The following is a 16,711-nucleotide window of genomic DNA, read 5'->3' on the forward strand; positions in this document are numbered from 1 at the left end:
TGTGTGAAAATCGACTGAAATTAGCAAAAATGTACTACACAAAAGCAAAGCTCCTTAATATTTGAATAACAAATCACTGCTGATCACTAAAAGTATACGCGTTCAATTTAAACAGTTAGTAGGTAAATAATTTACAAAACAATAGAGGTTCCCTCTCCGATCAAATAACAATAAACTTTTAAGATACTGTATACTTTATTGATACAGTAACATTTTATATGCTTTATTCATACAGTAGATCAGTTAGAAAAAAAATTGTTACGAAACTTAACATGAAACATGAGTTCAGCTAAATTAATAAAGCTGTGGCAACAACAGGGTATGAGAAACAAAGAGTTTGTAATGATAAATCATAGACAAATATAAGAATTTTCAAATAATTGACTGAAAATCAACAGCAAAGTATTAAACGATCGACTAGAGATCAACCGAAGTAAAAGTACCGAACGAGCAACAGTAAATTAAATTATTGTTAAACATCAAAAAAAAAGATCGATGTGAGAACAATCAGAAAAAAGTCAGGGAAGTTAGAATGAGTATCACCAAATTAAAATATACTTTTTAACGAGAACAAAAGTAGTTTCTAACAGTAAAATAGCTTCGACAATAAGTAAAACCTGATTACCAAAAATTCTCCACTTTTTATTCAAAGAACAACGTAGAATGAAAGTCAAACAAAAAATCAGACATATGGTATACATGTTTCTTAGATTTACCATAATATGCTATAAGACAATCGATCGGTCTTATGCAAATCGCACGGAACAATCTGTTAAGCGATTTATACAAAACAGGTTTTTGGGATTTATTAGTTGAAAATGTAGGAATTGTCAATCAAACAATCACGCTGATTATTTAGAAAAATTGATCAATAGATTATGCATTTAAACCGCAAAGATATGCTAGATATAAGCAAAAGAATATGAAGGATTACCCAAAAGTTAGCAGACTAAATACAAAAAAGGCAAATAAACATGTTTTAGACTTTCAAATCAGCAGAACGGATATTTTTGAATGCATATTTTAACTATTAACAGAGAATAAGCGCAATAAAGAGACAGAAAGTATATAATATTTGACTATTGGAAGCATTGACGGGAGATTAAGAGATAGCAAATATTATTTTGGAGGTTACAATTCGAAATGGTACAAGCAGACAAGTTGGAAGCTTGAATATACGTTTAAATATATTTAAGTAATGACAATTGATCGTAACAAGACTAAGTCTGATCACAAAGGAATGACGAGAGCAAAGCTAAAAATAGATTTGAAGTTAAAGCATATTTCAAGCTTTGAATGCTTTAAGCTTTTAAGTTAAGAAAGTGAACAACAGAAGTTATATTAGCAGGTTTTTCAAAGAATTAAGTATAGCACGTGGGTATCAATCAGCGCTGACTTGCTGTATAACAGCATATCATTTATTCAATTGACATGTGACAAGATATTGTTTCTAAATTCGGTAAGGGTTTGTAATTAATCATAGACCAACTCTAATTAAACTCTAAAAGATATTATTTGTTGTCTGCTTAGCAATTTAGCATTCACATACATAAAAATAAATTCGAAAACCGAGAAAAAATGCACTAACACGTCGTTAAAAAAAATACTAACGCTCTCATAAAATTGAAAGATATCACAAGTGATATACAAGCTAGCATATAACACGATCATTTAAGTGCCATATTTGACATAAGAAAGGGCTTAATTGCAGTATCTAGAAGCAAGCACATGGGCGCACGTTTAGAAAAACTAACTTTTAACTTTATAGTAGAAGTGCGTTTTATGATATGAGCCGCTCTTGTAAGAAAAAATAAAAAAAAATAATCGATTGATCGCGCAGCCAAAATATTTTGAAAACACGCTTTAATTTGTTTAAGCTGTTCATAGATATTATTTTATGGTATGTGGTTTTTCTACTACATACTAAAATTTTATGCATAAAATTTAATATTAAACTGGTTTTCTTTAGCTATTTTATCAGTGGTTGTGCTTGTAGCAGTGTGGAGGAAAGAGAAGTAGTAGCAGTAGTAGTAAAGCATGTTTTTACGACTTATTTCGATTTTATTTTGAGTGCTGAATTTTTTTTACTGCTAATTTTCGATGTTTTTGACTCTTGAATTTTTTAAAGTTGTAATTTTAGAGTTAAAATTTTTAACTGTTAATTTTCGATTTTTTGTACTCTTAAATTTTTTCAACTGTTAATTTTCGATTTTTTTTACTCTTAAATTTTTTCAACTGTTAATTTTCGATTTTTTGACTTTAAAAGTTTTGAACTGTTAATTTACGATTTTTGTTATTGTAAAATTTTTTAACTTTTAATTTTCGATTTCTGCTATTGTAAAATATTTTAACTGTGAATTTTCGATATTTTGAATCTTAAATTTTTTAACCGTTAATTTTCGATTTTTTGTACTGTTAAATTTTATTAAGCGCTAATTTTTTGATTTTTTGACTCTTACATTTTTTAACTGTGAATTCTCGATTTTTGACTCTTACATTTTTTAATTGTGAATTTTCGATTTTTGTTATTGTAAAAATTTTTAACTGTTATTTTTCGATTTTTTTTACTGTAAAAGTGTTTTAACTGTTAATCTTCGTTTTTTTACTGTTAATTTTTGTTTTTTTTGTGACTTTTTAATTATTTGTTTGAATTATTATAACTCTGGCAAACGTTCAAACTTTAAACTAATCGCTCATTATCTATATTTCTTTCTTTCAATTCACTTACAAGCCTTGGCCACTAAGCATGTACATATATAAGATAGCTATGGGGTTAACACACATGCATATGCACTGAGCTATGTATTTTTTTTTTTTGTATGTGTAAGTGTTGTCTTTCGTCAGCGCAAAACTTCACTTTATTGCCGAGTACACTTCACTCTTTCGCTTTTATGCACGTTGCAGCACACAATCAGCTTTATGTGGTTGTTATTGTGTTTTGTTTTTGTACAGCTGCTCTTGCTATTTATAAATTATATATTCTATACATATATATATATTCTTTAATATATACCTTTATTTACAATAGATTACATACACACGCATACACAAACACACACACACACGTAGTCACGTAACTTCGTTTCTTTGGCAGTGTGCGCTGCTTCTTTCCACACTACACGTCGTCACTTCTTTTACTTGGCATTCGCTTAGTTTTCTTTCTTCCAGAGCACTGTTGCCTTGCACACAACTTCTATTTATTTTATTATAATTTTTTTGTTTTTTCTATTTTAACTCATGAACCAACTTTGTTCACTTCTTTTCTTGTGTGCTTCTTCCACTACTACTTCTTGTTCACCTTCCCTACCACACCACTACATATTTACGTAGTCGGTACACTCACCTTGGGCAATTCACGTTTTCTGCGAAAGATCACACCGTCATTCTCAATATAATCGGGCACCTCTTTGCGATTGGAGAAGTTGAACACCATCGATGTGTTCTCCTGTGCCACACTCGGTGTCTGCCGTTTAATGCGTAACGCCCATAAGGGACTATTATTAGCGCCTTGCGCTGCCGCATCCAGCTCATTGAAACCGGAAGTGCCGGAGCTACCGCCAACAATTGGCGCTGTTGACGATGTAGCGCCAGCGTTGTTAGACTTATGACCTGGCGCATTGGTATTTATCACGGTATTTAGACTAGCATTTGCGGCATGCTGTGCGGCGGGTGTAGTGGCATTGTTGCTGGCGTTGACCATTGTAGCTGTTATTGGACTACCATCGGCTAATGCGACCGTTTTCTTCATTTCATTTATACGATTCTTTTCGATTTCGCGGCTCGTCAGCGGCGGTGTGCTATGATAAATTGAGGAATGTGTTGCTGTAGCGTTGGTAGCGCTGGTGGGCGTTGATGACGTGTTGTTGTAAACGTTATTTTGTTTTAATGCTTCCAAATGTTGTTGCAACAATTGTTGTTGATGCGAAAATGCCGAGTTTGTCGTATTCGCGTTGGCCGCCTGTTGTGCGGCTGTGGTGGTGGGTAAAGGGCGTATGACACCGATTTGCTTACCAGGCGCAGCGTTCAATACCGACGTGGGTATATCGGGATTCAAGTTTGTTTGCGGTTTCGATTTTGTCAGCTCAACTGTTGCTTTGCTGCCGATATTCGTTTGTCCACTGCCTGCGAATTTGAATTGTTGTGTTGTGCCCGCGCGTGCGATATTATCGAGTGCTGTACGTGTTATACGTTTTGTGGGTGCGGCGGCGGCAATACCAATCAGTCCGTCGTCGTCGTCGCTAAGATCACTACTAATAGCAGCGGTTCCTGCTTGTGCTGTATCGGGTTCTACGGCTGATTCGCCGCTAGCGCTAATACCAGTGCCCGTGCCCGCACGATCAGTATGCTGTTTCGTCGACGCTGCTGTGTGCTTGTTGTTATTGCCATTTTCGTTGCCTTCGAGGGCTGCGTCACTATCGGCCGCCGCTTCACCCTCCTCAGCGCCACCCACAAGTTGGCTGCTATTACTAGCATTGTTGTCGTTATTTAACTCGCTGCTATGGACGAATTCGTTGTCGCTGCTGCTTACTACGAGTGCCGAGTGTTGTGACTGCTTATTCAACTGTGCTGGCTGTTTCGCCTCCTTTGTTGGTATCGTTTGCAGCTGCTGCTGCTGCTGTTGTTGTTTATCGGCCGCGTCAATGCGCAGCTTTTCGAGCTTTTTCGTTAAAGCTGTCACTGGCGAATCGGCAACCCCATGCAATAACGTTTCGCTCTTTTCCGTTAAAAGCTTATGCCTTGGAATGATATCGGGTGAGTTCTCTGATAAGCCGCTAGCGACTGCGCTTGCTGCGCCGTGGTTTGAGGTCGCAGCTTGCGTCTTTCCAGTCACAACCGCAGGAGCATTGACAGCGGCTGCGGCAGTGGTTTTGCGCCCTAACGGACTGTTGAGCAAATCATTAGCGCCCACAACTGGTTTGGCCAATGGCTTCGTTAACAGTGGCGAATTTAATTTCTTGGTGGGACTAAGCGGTGGTTTTGGAAATACTATTGCAGGCTTATTCTCCTTTATGATTGTCTTGTACGTAGCCACTTTGCTGGCAACTTCGCCGGTGCCGTTCGTGCGATTTGGCCCGCGTCCGCGCCGGTTGGCCGTCGCTTCGAACTTCTTTAATGTTTGCTTTACCAAATCTGGTGGTGGTCGCTCCGTATCATCAATCACTGAGGTTAAACGCTTCGGTGGCATTATATCGGTGCCGAGTATTAGACGGCTACGTGCATTATTTATTTTATCCTCGATAGTCACACAAGTCGGCTGCGTTGTCGCATAAGTTTGACTACCGCCAGATGTGAAATGTTGTGGCTGATAGCTGGTGCGATTGAGCGCCGTATATTGCCAAGGTGAACGTTCACAGAGCAATGCTTCAACCGAACGCGCGCGTTTTAACGAATCATTACCGCGTTTGACGTGACGCGAACGCGGTGTATCGGGCGTCGCGACGTTGGCTGACGATACCGCGCCGCCTGCGCTGCCGACCGGTGCCGAATTTAGCAAACGCGTGCCGTTCGCAGCAAAAGCGTTTGCATTTTTCTGAAAAGTGGTTGTCTTTTTGGTGTTGTCTTGTGTAACAGCATCGCCGCTGTGCTTCAATATGCCACCCTGTGTTTTCAATTTGCGTTCGTTGTTTAGTGTTCTATCCGCATCAGCGAGTAACTCCACATATTCCTCAACTTCATGCGTCTCCACATCGACGGCACCACCACTGTCCAAATCATCTTCGGGCTCATCGTCATCGTGTGGTTCCTCACGATCAAGTAAATTATTGAGGCTTGTAGCGCGACGCATATTATCCAAACAATGGCGCTCCTTTTCCATGGATTCGCGAAATGCGAGACTAAGGTAACGGCAACGCAACTTCGACACAATACCCGGTCCATAGCTGAGATCCTCGGCCGGATCGAAGTTGACGTCGTCCGTTTGGTTGGGTGGCTGTGCGCGTCCACCGCTCAACGCTGTACGCGCACATGTACCGCCGCCACCAGCGCTAATCATCTGTTGATGATTGTGGTGTGTGCGGTGCGAATGCAGTTGTCCATGATTACCACTTGGCTGTGTCGTTTTCTTCATTTCCTGCACGGCAACCATTTTCTTTTTGATTGCACTTGCAGTGGGTGCCACAAACGATTTGGTTGGCGAACCTGAGTAGTTGGTGCTTGTCGAACCAGTTTCACTGCCGTTTCCAGATTCCTGCGCATGCGCTGCTTGCGACTTATATTTCAGATAACGTGCGGTAATATTCGATTGTGTTGCGGTGCTCGGTTGCGTGCCGGTCTGCTGCAGTTGTTGATGCTGCTGCTGTTGATTCTTTATGAACTGATTATTGTGTAGTTTCGAAAAGATTTTTCCACTACCACCACTGTTATTCTGTTGTTGTGGGATCGCGTAATTGGAGGGCGAATACGAGCTAGTTGAGGCGTTATAATGTCTATTGTTGCTTATAGTGGTATTTTCTTGTGTTTGCACTTTGGTTATTGTATTTGTATTACTATTAAACCCGGCCGACGACGACGTTGACGCACCGCGCTGTTCCGTGTACGTCCGTTCGCGTTCGTTCTTCGAATGAAACTGTTGCGATTGCTGAGACTGAGCCGCTTGTGCAGCGACTAATTTGGGCGATAGTGGCGACGATACACTCACATTCGCTCTAGTTGGCGAGCCCGACATTGTGGATGGTATTTGCCTGCCTGTTGTTGTATGCACTTCACCACCGCTCTCAGCTGCGGTTGCTCTGTATGTTGTTGTTTCATTTTCCTGCTTTTCGTCTACCATACCTTCTTCGCCATCGCCATGACCACTGTCAGCACCAACAGCTGAGATGTTATATGGAGTGTTGGTATCATCGTCGATACCGTAGGCGCTAACACTGCCGCCACCGCCACCATCACCACCAGCTGTGCTCTGCAGCTCCGCTCTCAGCGCCGCTGTGCCAGTTGTACCTGTTAAACGAGTTGTTGTGCTACCTCTCTGCTCGCTCACTAGCTGATTTGTATGGGCCGAAACGGATTCTTTGGCTGCAGCTGAAGAAGCATTCTTCACCGGTGAATATGCTGATCTTTGCTTTGGTATTGTCGCTATAGTTTTGTGTAGTGGTGTTATTGTTGTTATACCACTTATCGCTGTTGTTGGAGACAACATTTGCCTGCGTGCATCCCAATCGCTATCGCGATCATCGCCGCTCTCACGATATTCTTTCCCCGGCTGTGGCGGTGTCGTGTAATGACCCCCGAGAAGAATTCTTTCAGACTTTTCTCTATGTGGCGAGCTATTGTTGCTGCCTGCTGGTGAGTTGGGCATTGATGCGCGCGGTATTGGTGAAACGATTGTGCCTGAGGCTGTGTGGAGATGGAAAAAAAAATTAATACATATTTAAACGAAAATAATGTTGTATGAAAATATTAAATAAATAAATGAAAAGTATTAAACAAAACTAACATATAATTATATTCACTAATTAAAAATAAAAAATTAAAAAATAAATACATTAATGAATTTTAATTAATAAAAATAAAATAAAATTATATAATAAAAATCAAGAGTTATTGTTGTTATACCACTTATTGCTGCTGCTGTTGTTGTTGGAGACAACATTTGCCTGCGTGCATCCCAATCGCTGTCGCGATCATCGGCGCTCTCGCGATATTCTTTCCCCGGCTGCGGCGGTGTCGTGTAATGACCCCCGAGTAGAATTCTTTCAGACTTTTCTGGTGAGTTGCGCTTTGATGCGCGCGGTATTGGTGAAACGATTGTGCCCGAGGCTGTGGGAGATGATGCTGCGGCCGTTGCCGTTGGCATTTTCATTATCACGCTCATTTGATGTGTTTGCTGTTGCTCAGCTGTGATTACCGTTGCATGCTTTTGTTGGTATTGGTATACTTGTTCTTGCTCTGCTGTTAGTTTGCTCACTTTGGTTGTTGTTGTAGCTACTTGAGTTGCGGACTTGGAAGTGACCGCTGATAAGTCCCTGGTTGGTGTTACTGATATTGCCGTTGTTGTTGGTGAAAAACCATCTGCAAGTAGAAAATAAAAATAAAGCATTGCGGTTATTGTATAAAGCTGACTCAATATCTTGGGCAGGTTTTTTAAGTAAAATAATGGTGGAATTTAAAATAAATTGAAAAAAATATAAAACATATTTAAACGAAAATAATGTCGTATAGAAATGTTAAATAAATCAATAAAAAAGTATTAAATATTTTATTAAACAAAATAAACATATTTAACAAATTAATAATGTCAAAAAAAAATTCAATATGAAATAAATTAATCAATTTTAATTAATAAAAATTTAATAAAATTATATAATAACAAAAAAATTTCAAATAAAAATAAAATATAATTACATAAGTTATATACATATTTCGAAAAAATAAATAAATTAAAATATATTATTAGACATTTCATTATATAAATATTATTTATATTGATTAATATTGACAAAAAGCTTACATAAAGATAAATCAAATTTTATATTTTAATGAAAAAAATATATAAAATAAAATATATATACATATTTCGAAAAAAATAATAAAAAAAGCAGAAAAATAAATAATTCAAGATATATTTTTAGACAATTAATTATATAAAAATTAATTACATTAATATTGTCAAAAAACTTACACAAAGATAAATGAAACTTTAAATTTTAATGAAAAAAAATAAAATATAACATAAAAAAATAAGTAAATGGAAAAATATAAACATAAAAATAATGGGAAGAATTTAAAAATAAATTTTAAAATAGCTTTCCAAAGTTACATTAAAATTATATTAAAAAATAAAATATATACTATTAAAATTAACCAAATTAAGATAAGCAACAACTTTTTCGTTTGCCAAAGATAAATAAAAGAAAATGTTTTACAATTTATAAATTTTTATTTATATTTTATAATTTATATAATTAAAAATATTATAATTTGAAACACAATTATTTATAATTTGATATAAAAAAAATTAATGAAAAATAAATATATTTAATGTAATAATTATTGAAAAAAAATTTTTTTTTGTTTTTGGATTTCAGATAATTTGAAGATGAAAAATCTTGCTCGCCGCCAGACAACTTTTTTCGGAGGTCCTCCGAGAGAGATTAGCTACGAAAACACAAATCGTAAATACAAATTTTTTTTTATTATTATTAAACAACTATAAAAAAAAATGACAAAGAAGTACAAGTACATTTTTCCTGACTTGCAAGTGGATATAACCGCTTAAATTAAAAACAGCATTTCAAATCTGAAATTTAATCTCAACTCGACTTTTATAACCTTATCATTCATAGGCAAACTCAAACTTCGTGAAAAAAACAAAGCATGGGTGCTTTTAACACAACAATTATGAAATTCTCAATGAATCAATGGGAATTCGTAGCACTTTTCCAGCTCAATGCATTTTACAAACGCTAAAAAAGCTACAGCAACATTGAAATTTCCACTTACACGCTGTTCAATATTATTTCCACTGCTCTCACATTTCACACATAATGACTCATAACACCCAAACCGCTAACCAAATAAAGCACTCGTACATAAATAACTATAACTGCGAAAACCAACATAACATTCGTGAACAAATTATCGCGCTTGTTATTTTTTCGCGACGTGTTGTCGATAATTATGCAGAAACATATGTATGTACGTGTAAATTATGACTGCTCACATTTCATGACTTTTCAACCCCAGGCGAAAATTATTTATACAATTTTCTTCGCCATTACCGCAATAACCAGCTTATTTGGGTTTTTTGTGTGTGTGTTCGGTGTTATTTCATGAATGTTTTTTCGCATATTCTGTTATTGGAAAGGCTTTACACCCTTAAAATGCGGTTCATGGCAGTGTGGCGTCCGGTTCTTAAACACAGAAGAGTATGTTTGTTGCATATTTGTAGCGTAAGCATGACTAATATAGATAATATAAGTTATTTATTTATAACTAAAACAAATATGCGCATTAAAACGGAGTTTGTGGTTCTTTGAGTGCATAAATAAACAATAAATTAATAAAAACCAAAAAAAAATTATTCAAAGAAGACCACTAAAATAATAAAAAGAGTAAACAAATTTGTATTGATTGATAGTTGCCATATCATACACATTTCTTTACACTCACAAATAACTACAGCTGAAAATAATTAATTTCAGACATTGTTCATTCATATTTTGCACATGTGTTTGTATATGTATAAATTTAAAGTAACACCAATTAAATATCAAATAAATGTGTTTGCTTGAAATATGGAATGTATTGGCCACAATTGTTTTCTATGCCATTTCCATTCTTGCTAAGCTAATATTTATTGATATCGATTTTTTTTGTTTTTTTTTGTATTTTGTTGTATGTTCTTTTTTGATTATTATTGTTTATGGCATTGCTTAGCTGGTTTCAAGAGCAGGCAAAACAGGCACACAACAAAAAAAGTTATAATAATTAAACCAGCAGCGGCGACAAAGAGCTAAACAAAGTCTAATTAAAATCAATACCAATAAGAATAAAACAGCAAATGTGCAGAACAACAACACACGACAAATTGCTGATAACGTGTTTAGTGGCATGAGTTGTCAAATATACAACAAATATATGTACATATATTTGTATGTATGCCGTATGAGTAGCAAAATGCCGTAGTTAAGCATGAATATACACACAAATGACAAGCATCTGGCTACAAATGCATCTAAGAAATAATAATTTCGATTATTTAACCCACTGCGAGTTGTAAATTTTTCACAAAAATGGTTTTTTTTTTGGTGTAACCGCCATTTTGTCAAAAAATCAAAATTTTGCTAGTTTTTTGATCGTTACCTGTATTTATATATAATGTTAATATTATTTAATTTAATTATTATTAATTAGAAGGTAATTTCATAATGCCACTCTCATAGATACCTTCATCGCTATAGGGAAAAAACTAGCACAATCAGTTTCATAGCATTATTTTTTAGGCGAATTTTTCACCATTAAAATCATACGCCATAGAATAGAACATGTAGCCATCACTTGGTGCCAGGTTCGGACTATAATGTGGATGTATAAGAATCTGTCTACCAAGCTCTCTGAGGTATTTGTCAATAGGTAAAAAAAGACCTGAAAATTTATGTGAAAAATTCAAAAACCGGCTTTTTGATATTTTATTTTTATCTTTTACAATATTACAACAATTTTTTTTTACGAAAAATTACATCTGCTTTTTCATAAAAGTCGAAAAGTGGGCTTTGTCTTCATTTAAATCTCTACATTTTGTTGGTATAAAAAATTTTCCATTATTATGGTAAATTTTCTCAGAAAATGAAAAAAAAAACTATCCCACCAAACAATTCAGACGCCATTTTAATACTTGTTATGTTCTTTTCCTTTTCAAATGTGTTTCATTCCGCTATTATGTTGTTGTGGTTTCAAAAAATATCGATTCTGAACTACCTAAATTGTGTAGTGCGAGCATGGTACCCGTTAGACAACCGTATATAAAAATATACATCATCAGTGGCTATCGAATGCCGAACACCGGCGATTCAGTTGCCAGTTGCCATTTTTTGTTTAATAACTATCGCTTATTATAGTATGCAGAAATGTCAAACTCAGGCAACTGTTCAAGATCAGCATTTGAATAATTTACGAAAATTTATCTCAAACACTACTTAAATTTTTCCTAAACAGTGATGCTCAAAAGTGTAAACTGAGATTCATTATCTTATCAAGTATACTTGCTTCAGTAGCCAGTCGTAAAGCAAATGTCCATTATAATATGAAGCGCAAGTATACTGACAACTGTAATGCAGTAGCGTTAGACAATTGGGTTGCGAAATTTTCAATCAGCTGATACTTTTGATTAGTCACCGTTACTTTTTTCTCTTAAAATTTTGCGAGAAGTATGGCAATATTTCGTAAACGTTTTTCCATGACTGTTTTAAGGGAAACAAAAACTTCTAAAAAAAAACACTCTCAAACGTGACAAAATGAGAAAACCGTGCTTGATAACTGCATACATATGTAAATAAATCAACCATGAAGTTGACTCATATTGCTGTGGCTCATACTTTCCATTATTATTACATTGCTCTTCAATCAACCTTTTAACAAGTTGCCTCTGTCGCTGTGTCGCACAATTCAATAAAGGGGCAAACAAAGCGCAACAAAGCAGGCGAACAACAATCAACCCTCTTATTTGTTTGTGGAAGATGACAGCTGTTTCTTTGACTTGACGCAAAGCCCTACAAATATAGCATCCACAAGACTATGACACCTAACAATAAACTATATTAATAATATAACATTATTGTATACTTTGTGGGGTGTATAAACCGTTAAAGAGCATTCACATTTGTCGGTGTATGTTTGTGGATGGTATGCGGTGCGCTGTAGTGTGACAGGTCAGTGTCATCATCAATTGTTATGAATTAATACGGCACAAAAATCCACTTCTTTATTGACATTTTGTGCTGGCTTTAAATATGCGGGCTATGAAATGTTAGACGGGAAAGCAGGCAAGTGTTGAATATACATATGTGCAAGCTATTGAGCGACTATTGTCACATTTAATTATAAATGGTATTTCAGCTGTTTGATGTATGCATAACAAAAGCAACGCTGTGCTATTGCAGCGTTTAATTTGTTTCGCTTTGAAAATCAATAGCAAGCTATTTTTAAAGACGCGTATTTCAGTATGCATTTGATAAAAGCGTTTCGCAATGAAATATCAGTAAAATAGTACAATAATACAATATTGTTGGGATTTTTTAACAAATCTATAACAAAGAAAAATGCCAGCAATAAAAAATACGCGCTGCATAAATCAATTTTTTTACACAAACATATTTTTGATTAACAGTTGATTATGACAAAAAGAGGCCAAAAGTGTAATACAATAATAATAATAACAAAAATAATATGAATACCAAAATGCAAAAAACAAACAAACAAAAAATAATCGCTTGCCACTACTGATAAAACATATAATATGTAAGACAGGTAATAATCACACTGGTGTGACTACTGATAAATGAAACAAAGAATTATTATAGATAAATGACGCAAATAGGAAATTTGCATGCAGTATAGACATAAAAAAGGCTTAAAATTTAGTAAATATTAATTTAAAAAATATAGACAGCGTTTTTTCCAAAAAGCTTAGCTCAGCTACTAAGCTTTTGTCTAGACTTTTGATTAAAAAATAACTTCTGCAGCAACTAATGAAAATTATCGACAAATTTTAAAACGATAACTTGCTAAAGAAAGTTAAAAAATTAAGTTAATATTAATTAATGAAAAAATTATATAGGTTTTTACAAAAAAAAATACCACAGCTGACGGAGTTTTTCACTAAAAAATAACTGCTGCAGCAATGTAAAAAAATGCCTATAAATTTTCAAACGTTAAGTTGCTACAGGTCTACTTTTATACTATATGAAGGATGAAATGCGCTAGCCACGCAAAGTGTTAACACATTATTATGATATGAAGAAATGTGAACACATTGTTAATCGTTTAGAACGCAGGATTTTCTCCAAGAAGTAAATAAATAAATTGAAAATTTTTTTGGTTTAAAAAAACCAAACGGAATCGCTTTAAAGTTGACTAGTCACTAAATGACAATCAATTATTTTCAAATGCTAAATGCAATTCAACTAAATTCAATAAAAATATTATGCAAAATATTCTGTTAATAATAACAACTTTCTATGGCAATTTCAAACACTAAACTCACTTAAGTTATAAATTTAACGCTGAATTTGTGCAAAATTATCGTATTATATATTACACGCTACCGCGAACTTAGAATTTTCACAGTTGATTGGTCGATTGATTACGCAATTCTTTATAATTTCTTTAATAGTTTTTATAACGTAGACAAACAATAGCAGTCGACTGTCTAACATTGCAACAATTTGGAAGAGCAACGAAAACAAACTCATGTAGTGTGGCGCGAGTGAGTTAACAAGAATATTGATTGCTTGAAGACTGATAACAATTTGAACTGATAAAAACTGATAACGGAGCGTATACTTAATTTTATTTTTTGACTTATTTTCACTAGTGCGATAAATATGCAACCGTGAATGGTGGGTATTATGCATAAATATAGCAATATATATATGAGAAATTTTGTCGCACTATCTATTATTTTGGTAGTCTTCTTGATTATGTAATTTTTGCTTAATTTTACTGTTTTGCGTAGTTTATTGAGAATTAATTGAAATGGTTGTGTTAAAATCATATTTGTGAGTATATCTGCTGATTTGAGTATAATTTAGTAGAGATTAGTGTGTCATTTTTAGACAACTTTTTGTTTCAACAAAAACAGGCTAAAAACTTCAAGATGGTAAAAAAGGATGCCTCTTAAAATGTCAGCCTTTGATATCAGTACTAAGAGGTGCCTGTTCCTATTTTGTTCTATTATGGGTGGAAAAATTTATTTTCTCATTTTTTAGCGCGATATTTAAGCCTTTCAAAAATGTACTGAAAAATTATTATCGCAGGAACTTGAACGCTTTACAAAAAATATATACATATGTATGATATAATAAAAATAAAAATTCATACATTTAGAAATTTAAATTTGAGTATTTTCAGAACGCCACAATGTATGAGCCTAAAAATAACACATCCTAATAGAGATAGTAAACAAATAAGTAAGGAAGGACGCAAGCGGAGCGCAGCTTAAAGTGAAAAATGCAAACAAAGTGTGTTATTCGATGTTAGAAAAAAGAAATTAAAAGTAGAAATGTTTGCGATATATATTTTTCAATATCGAGAATTAATCGATCTGACATAAAATATTAACAAAATACTTTTTATCTATTAGAGTACATTACATACATACATATATCACTACTACATTTTTTCATTACCTCAATTTTTTTTCTATATCGATAATTAATCGATTAATCGTTGACTACAAATATACAAAAAAAAAATATTTTAAATATTAGAGTTCACTTTACATAACTAAATTGTTTCAATATTTTAATTTATTTTCGATATCGATAATTAACTGCTATTTACTGATAGAATTTTTAATTATTAAATTTTTTCATTAGCTCAATTGTTATTTAGAAACAATTTTAAGTTATAACGATCATTTAGTAATAGAAAAATTAGACGGTGTTATCGAAAATATTAATTTGAATCCTCGCTCATACCGATTATTCTATTACATGCATAGTTTGAAGTAATTTTCCAGAATTTCGAAATATTTCCAATATATATTAGAAATATGGAACTTTAGTTTATTGTTGCGTAAATATTATTTACTATTTTTTGCAGTCAGTGCAATTCAAGCAGTTGCACTTCAATTCTTGCTCAAGTCAAACAGTTTTGTATGCACTATAACGCTTTAAAAGTTAATGAAATATATTAATTGGTCTTCTAACATACAATTTTGCAAAATATTAGGAACGATCTAATTTAATTATATACTTCTTCGATACAAAAGTATGATCACTAACCTTCAAATTGACAACACTTCATTCATATTAGGGTGTGCTACAAAATTTTAATTTTTTTTCCTTAGATACCGTGAAAAAAAGCCATAACAAAAGTCATCAATTGTATAAAATAATTAAAATTGTAATCATTTTAATACTGCCTTTTCACAGCTTTTTCAATCGTACTAAATAAAACCAAAATTTCTATGAATTTATCGATTAAACACCGCAAATGTCATAAAAATTACGATATTTTATGATTCTGAGGCATTATTTTGTGAATAAATACAACAAAAAATTGTAAAAAGTTATCTCTTGCGATTTATGGTAGACTTTGGTCTTGAACAACTTTTGAACGAATTGATTTAGCAAAAAATCATATCAGATCTTTTTTGTAGAGCGCTGAATTTCCTACACGAATCATTTATTAACATACAACAATTTGTTTAAATGCATTAAACATCCAAACAAAAAAAGAAAATATTCCTGTATTATTTATATGAGAAATCAAACTAACTGCTAAATTATTTATGTCAATTCAGACAATATTTTTTCGGTTTCTAATGAAAAAAAATATACGTATTATTATTTTTTTTTTACACACCCTAATGTATACATATTCATTCACATAAGGCGTCATTCACACTATGGCTTTAATTTTGGCAGTCATACTTAGAGACATACATACAACGATTGTCAACAAATTAATCTTTTAGTTAAAATCGCACAAAAAAGGTTGCTTCATACCCAGCTGTCAGACAAATAAGGTTATGCAATAACTAAGGCTTAAGAACAAAAAAGGAATAGATAATAATAAAAGCTGGTTAGATTATTAAAAAAGGCCTGAGAGACATATGTTTGTTTACTTAGTGTCCCACCATTATACTCACACTCTTATTGAGTAAATGACACATTTCAAAACACTAAATAATGTAATTAATTTACTAAGCGGAAAAATGAAGGTACATAAGTGAATATTCAATGCGCTTAAAACATAGTTGCCACACTCATTTTCACTACGAGTATTCTAAGGTCCTAGAAAATAGTATTATATATAAGAGAAAAAATGTATGAGAGAAAAAAGTGTTTAAACGCTAATTGATAGTATTTTATTTGTGTCGTGGGAGAGAAATGTATGCGTTATTTTTCCCGTAGGCGCAAAGTTTGTGTCATGCATGTGACGGCTGACGCATAGCGATTCCACATCGCAAAAGCGACAGCAAAAAAAAAAGAAAATAAATAAATAAAGCTGCTTTAAAAGACAACTTGACCATCACATTACCAAATTCGTT

At 33.7% G+C, this 16,711-nt stretch overlaps 1 protein-coding gene across 5 annotated transcripts in view; it reads right to left on the reverse strand.

Moving 5' to 3' along the window:
- LOC106619283 (protein phosphatase 1-binding protein bifocal) overlaps positions 1 to 16,711 on the reverse strand; it is an 82,544-nt gene that overhangs the window by 34,973 nt on the left and 30,860 nt on the right. For all 5 annotated transcript variants that reach the window (XM_036359627.2, XM_036359630.2, XM_036359631.2 and 2 more), the window contains 2 exons: positions 7,552 to 8,007; positions 3,344 to 7,332 (listed from right to left, as the gene is read on the reverse strand). In XM_036359627.2, coding sequence (XP_036215520.2) covers positions 3,344 to 7,332; positions 7,552 to 8,007 — 4,445 coding nt within the window. The remainder of the gene's footprint in view (positions 1 to 3,343; positions 7,333 to 7,551; positions 8,008 to 16,711) is intronic.

Source organism: Bactrocera oleae, chromosome 5 (genome assembly GCF_042242935.1).
Source record: "Bactrocera oleae isolate idBacOlea1 chromosome 5, idBacOlea1, whole genome shotgun sequence".
NCBI classification, from domain to species: Eukaryota; Metazoa; Arthropoda; class Insecta; order Diptera; family Tephritidae; genus Bactrocera; species Bactrocera oleae.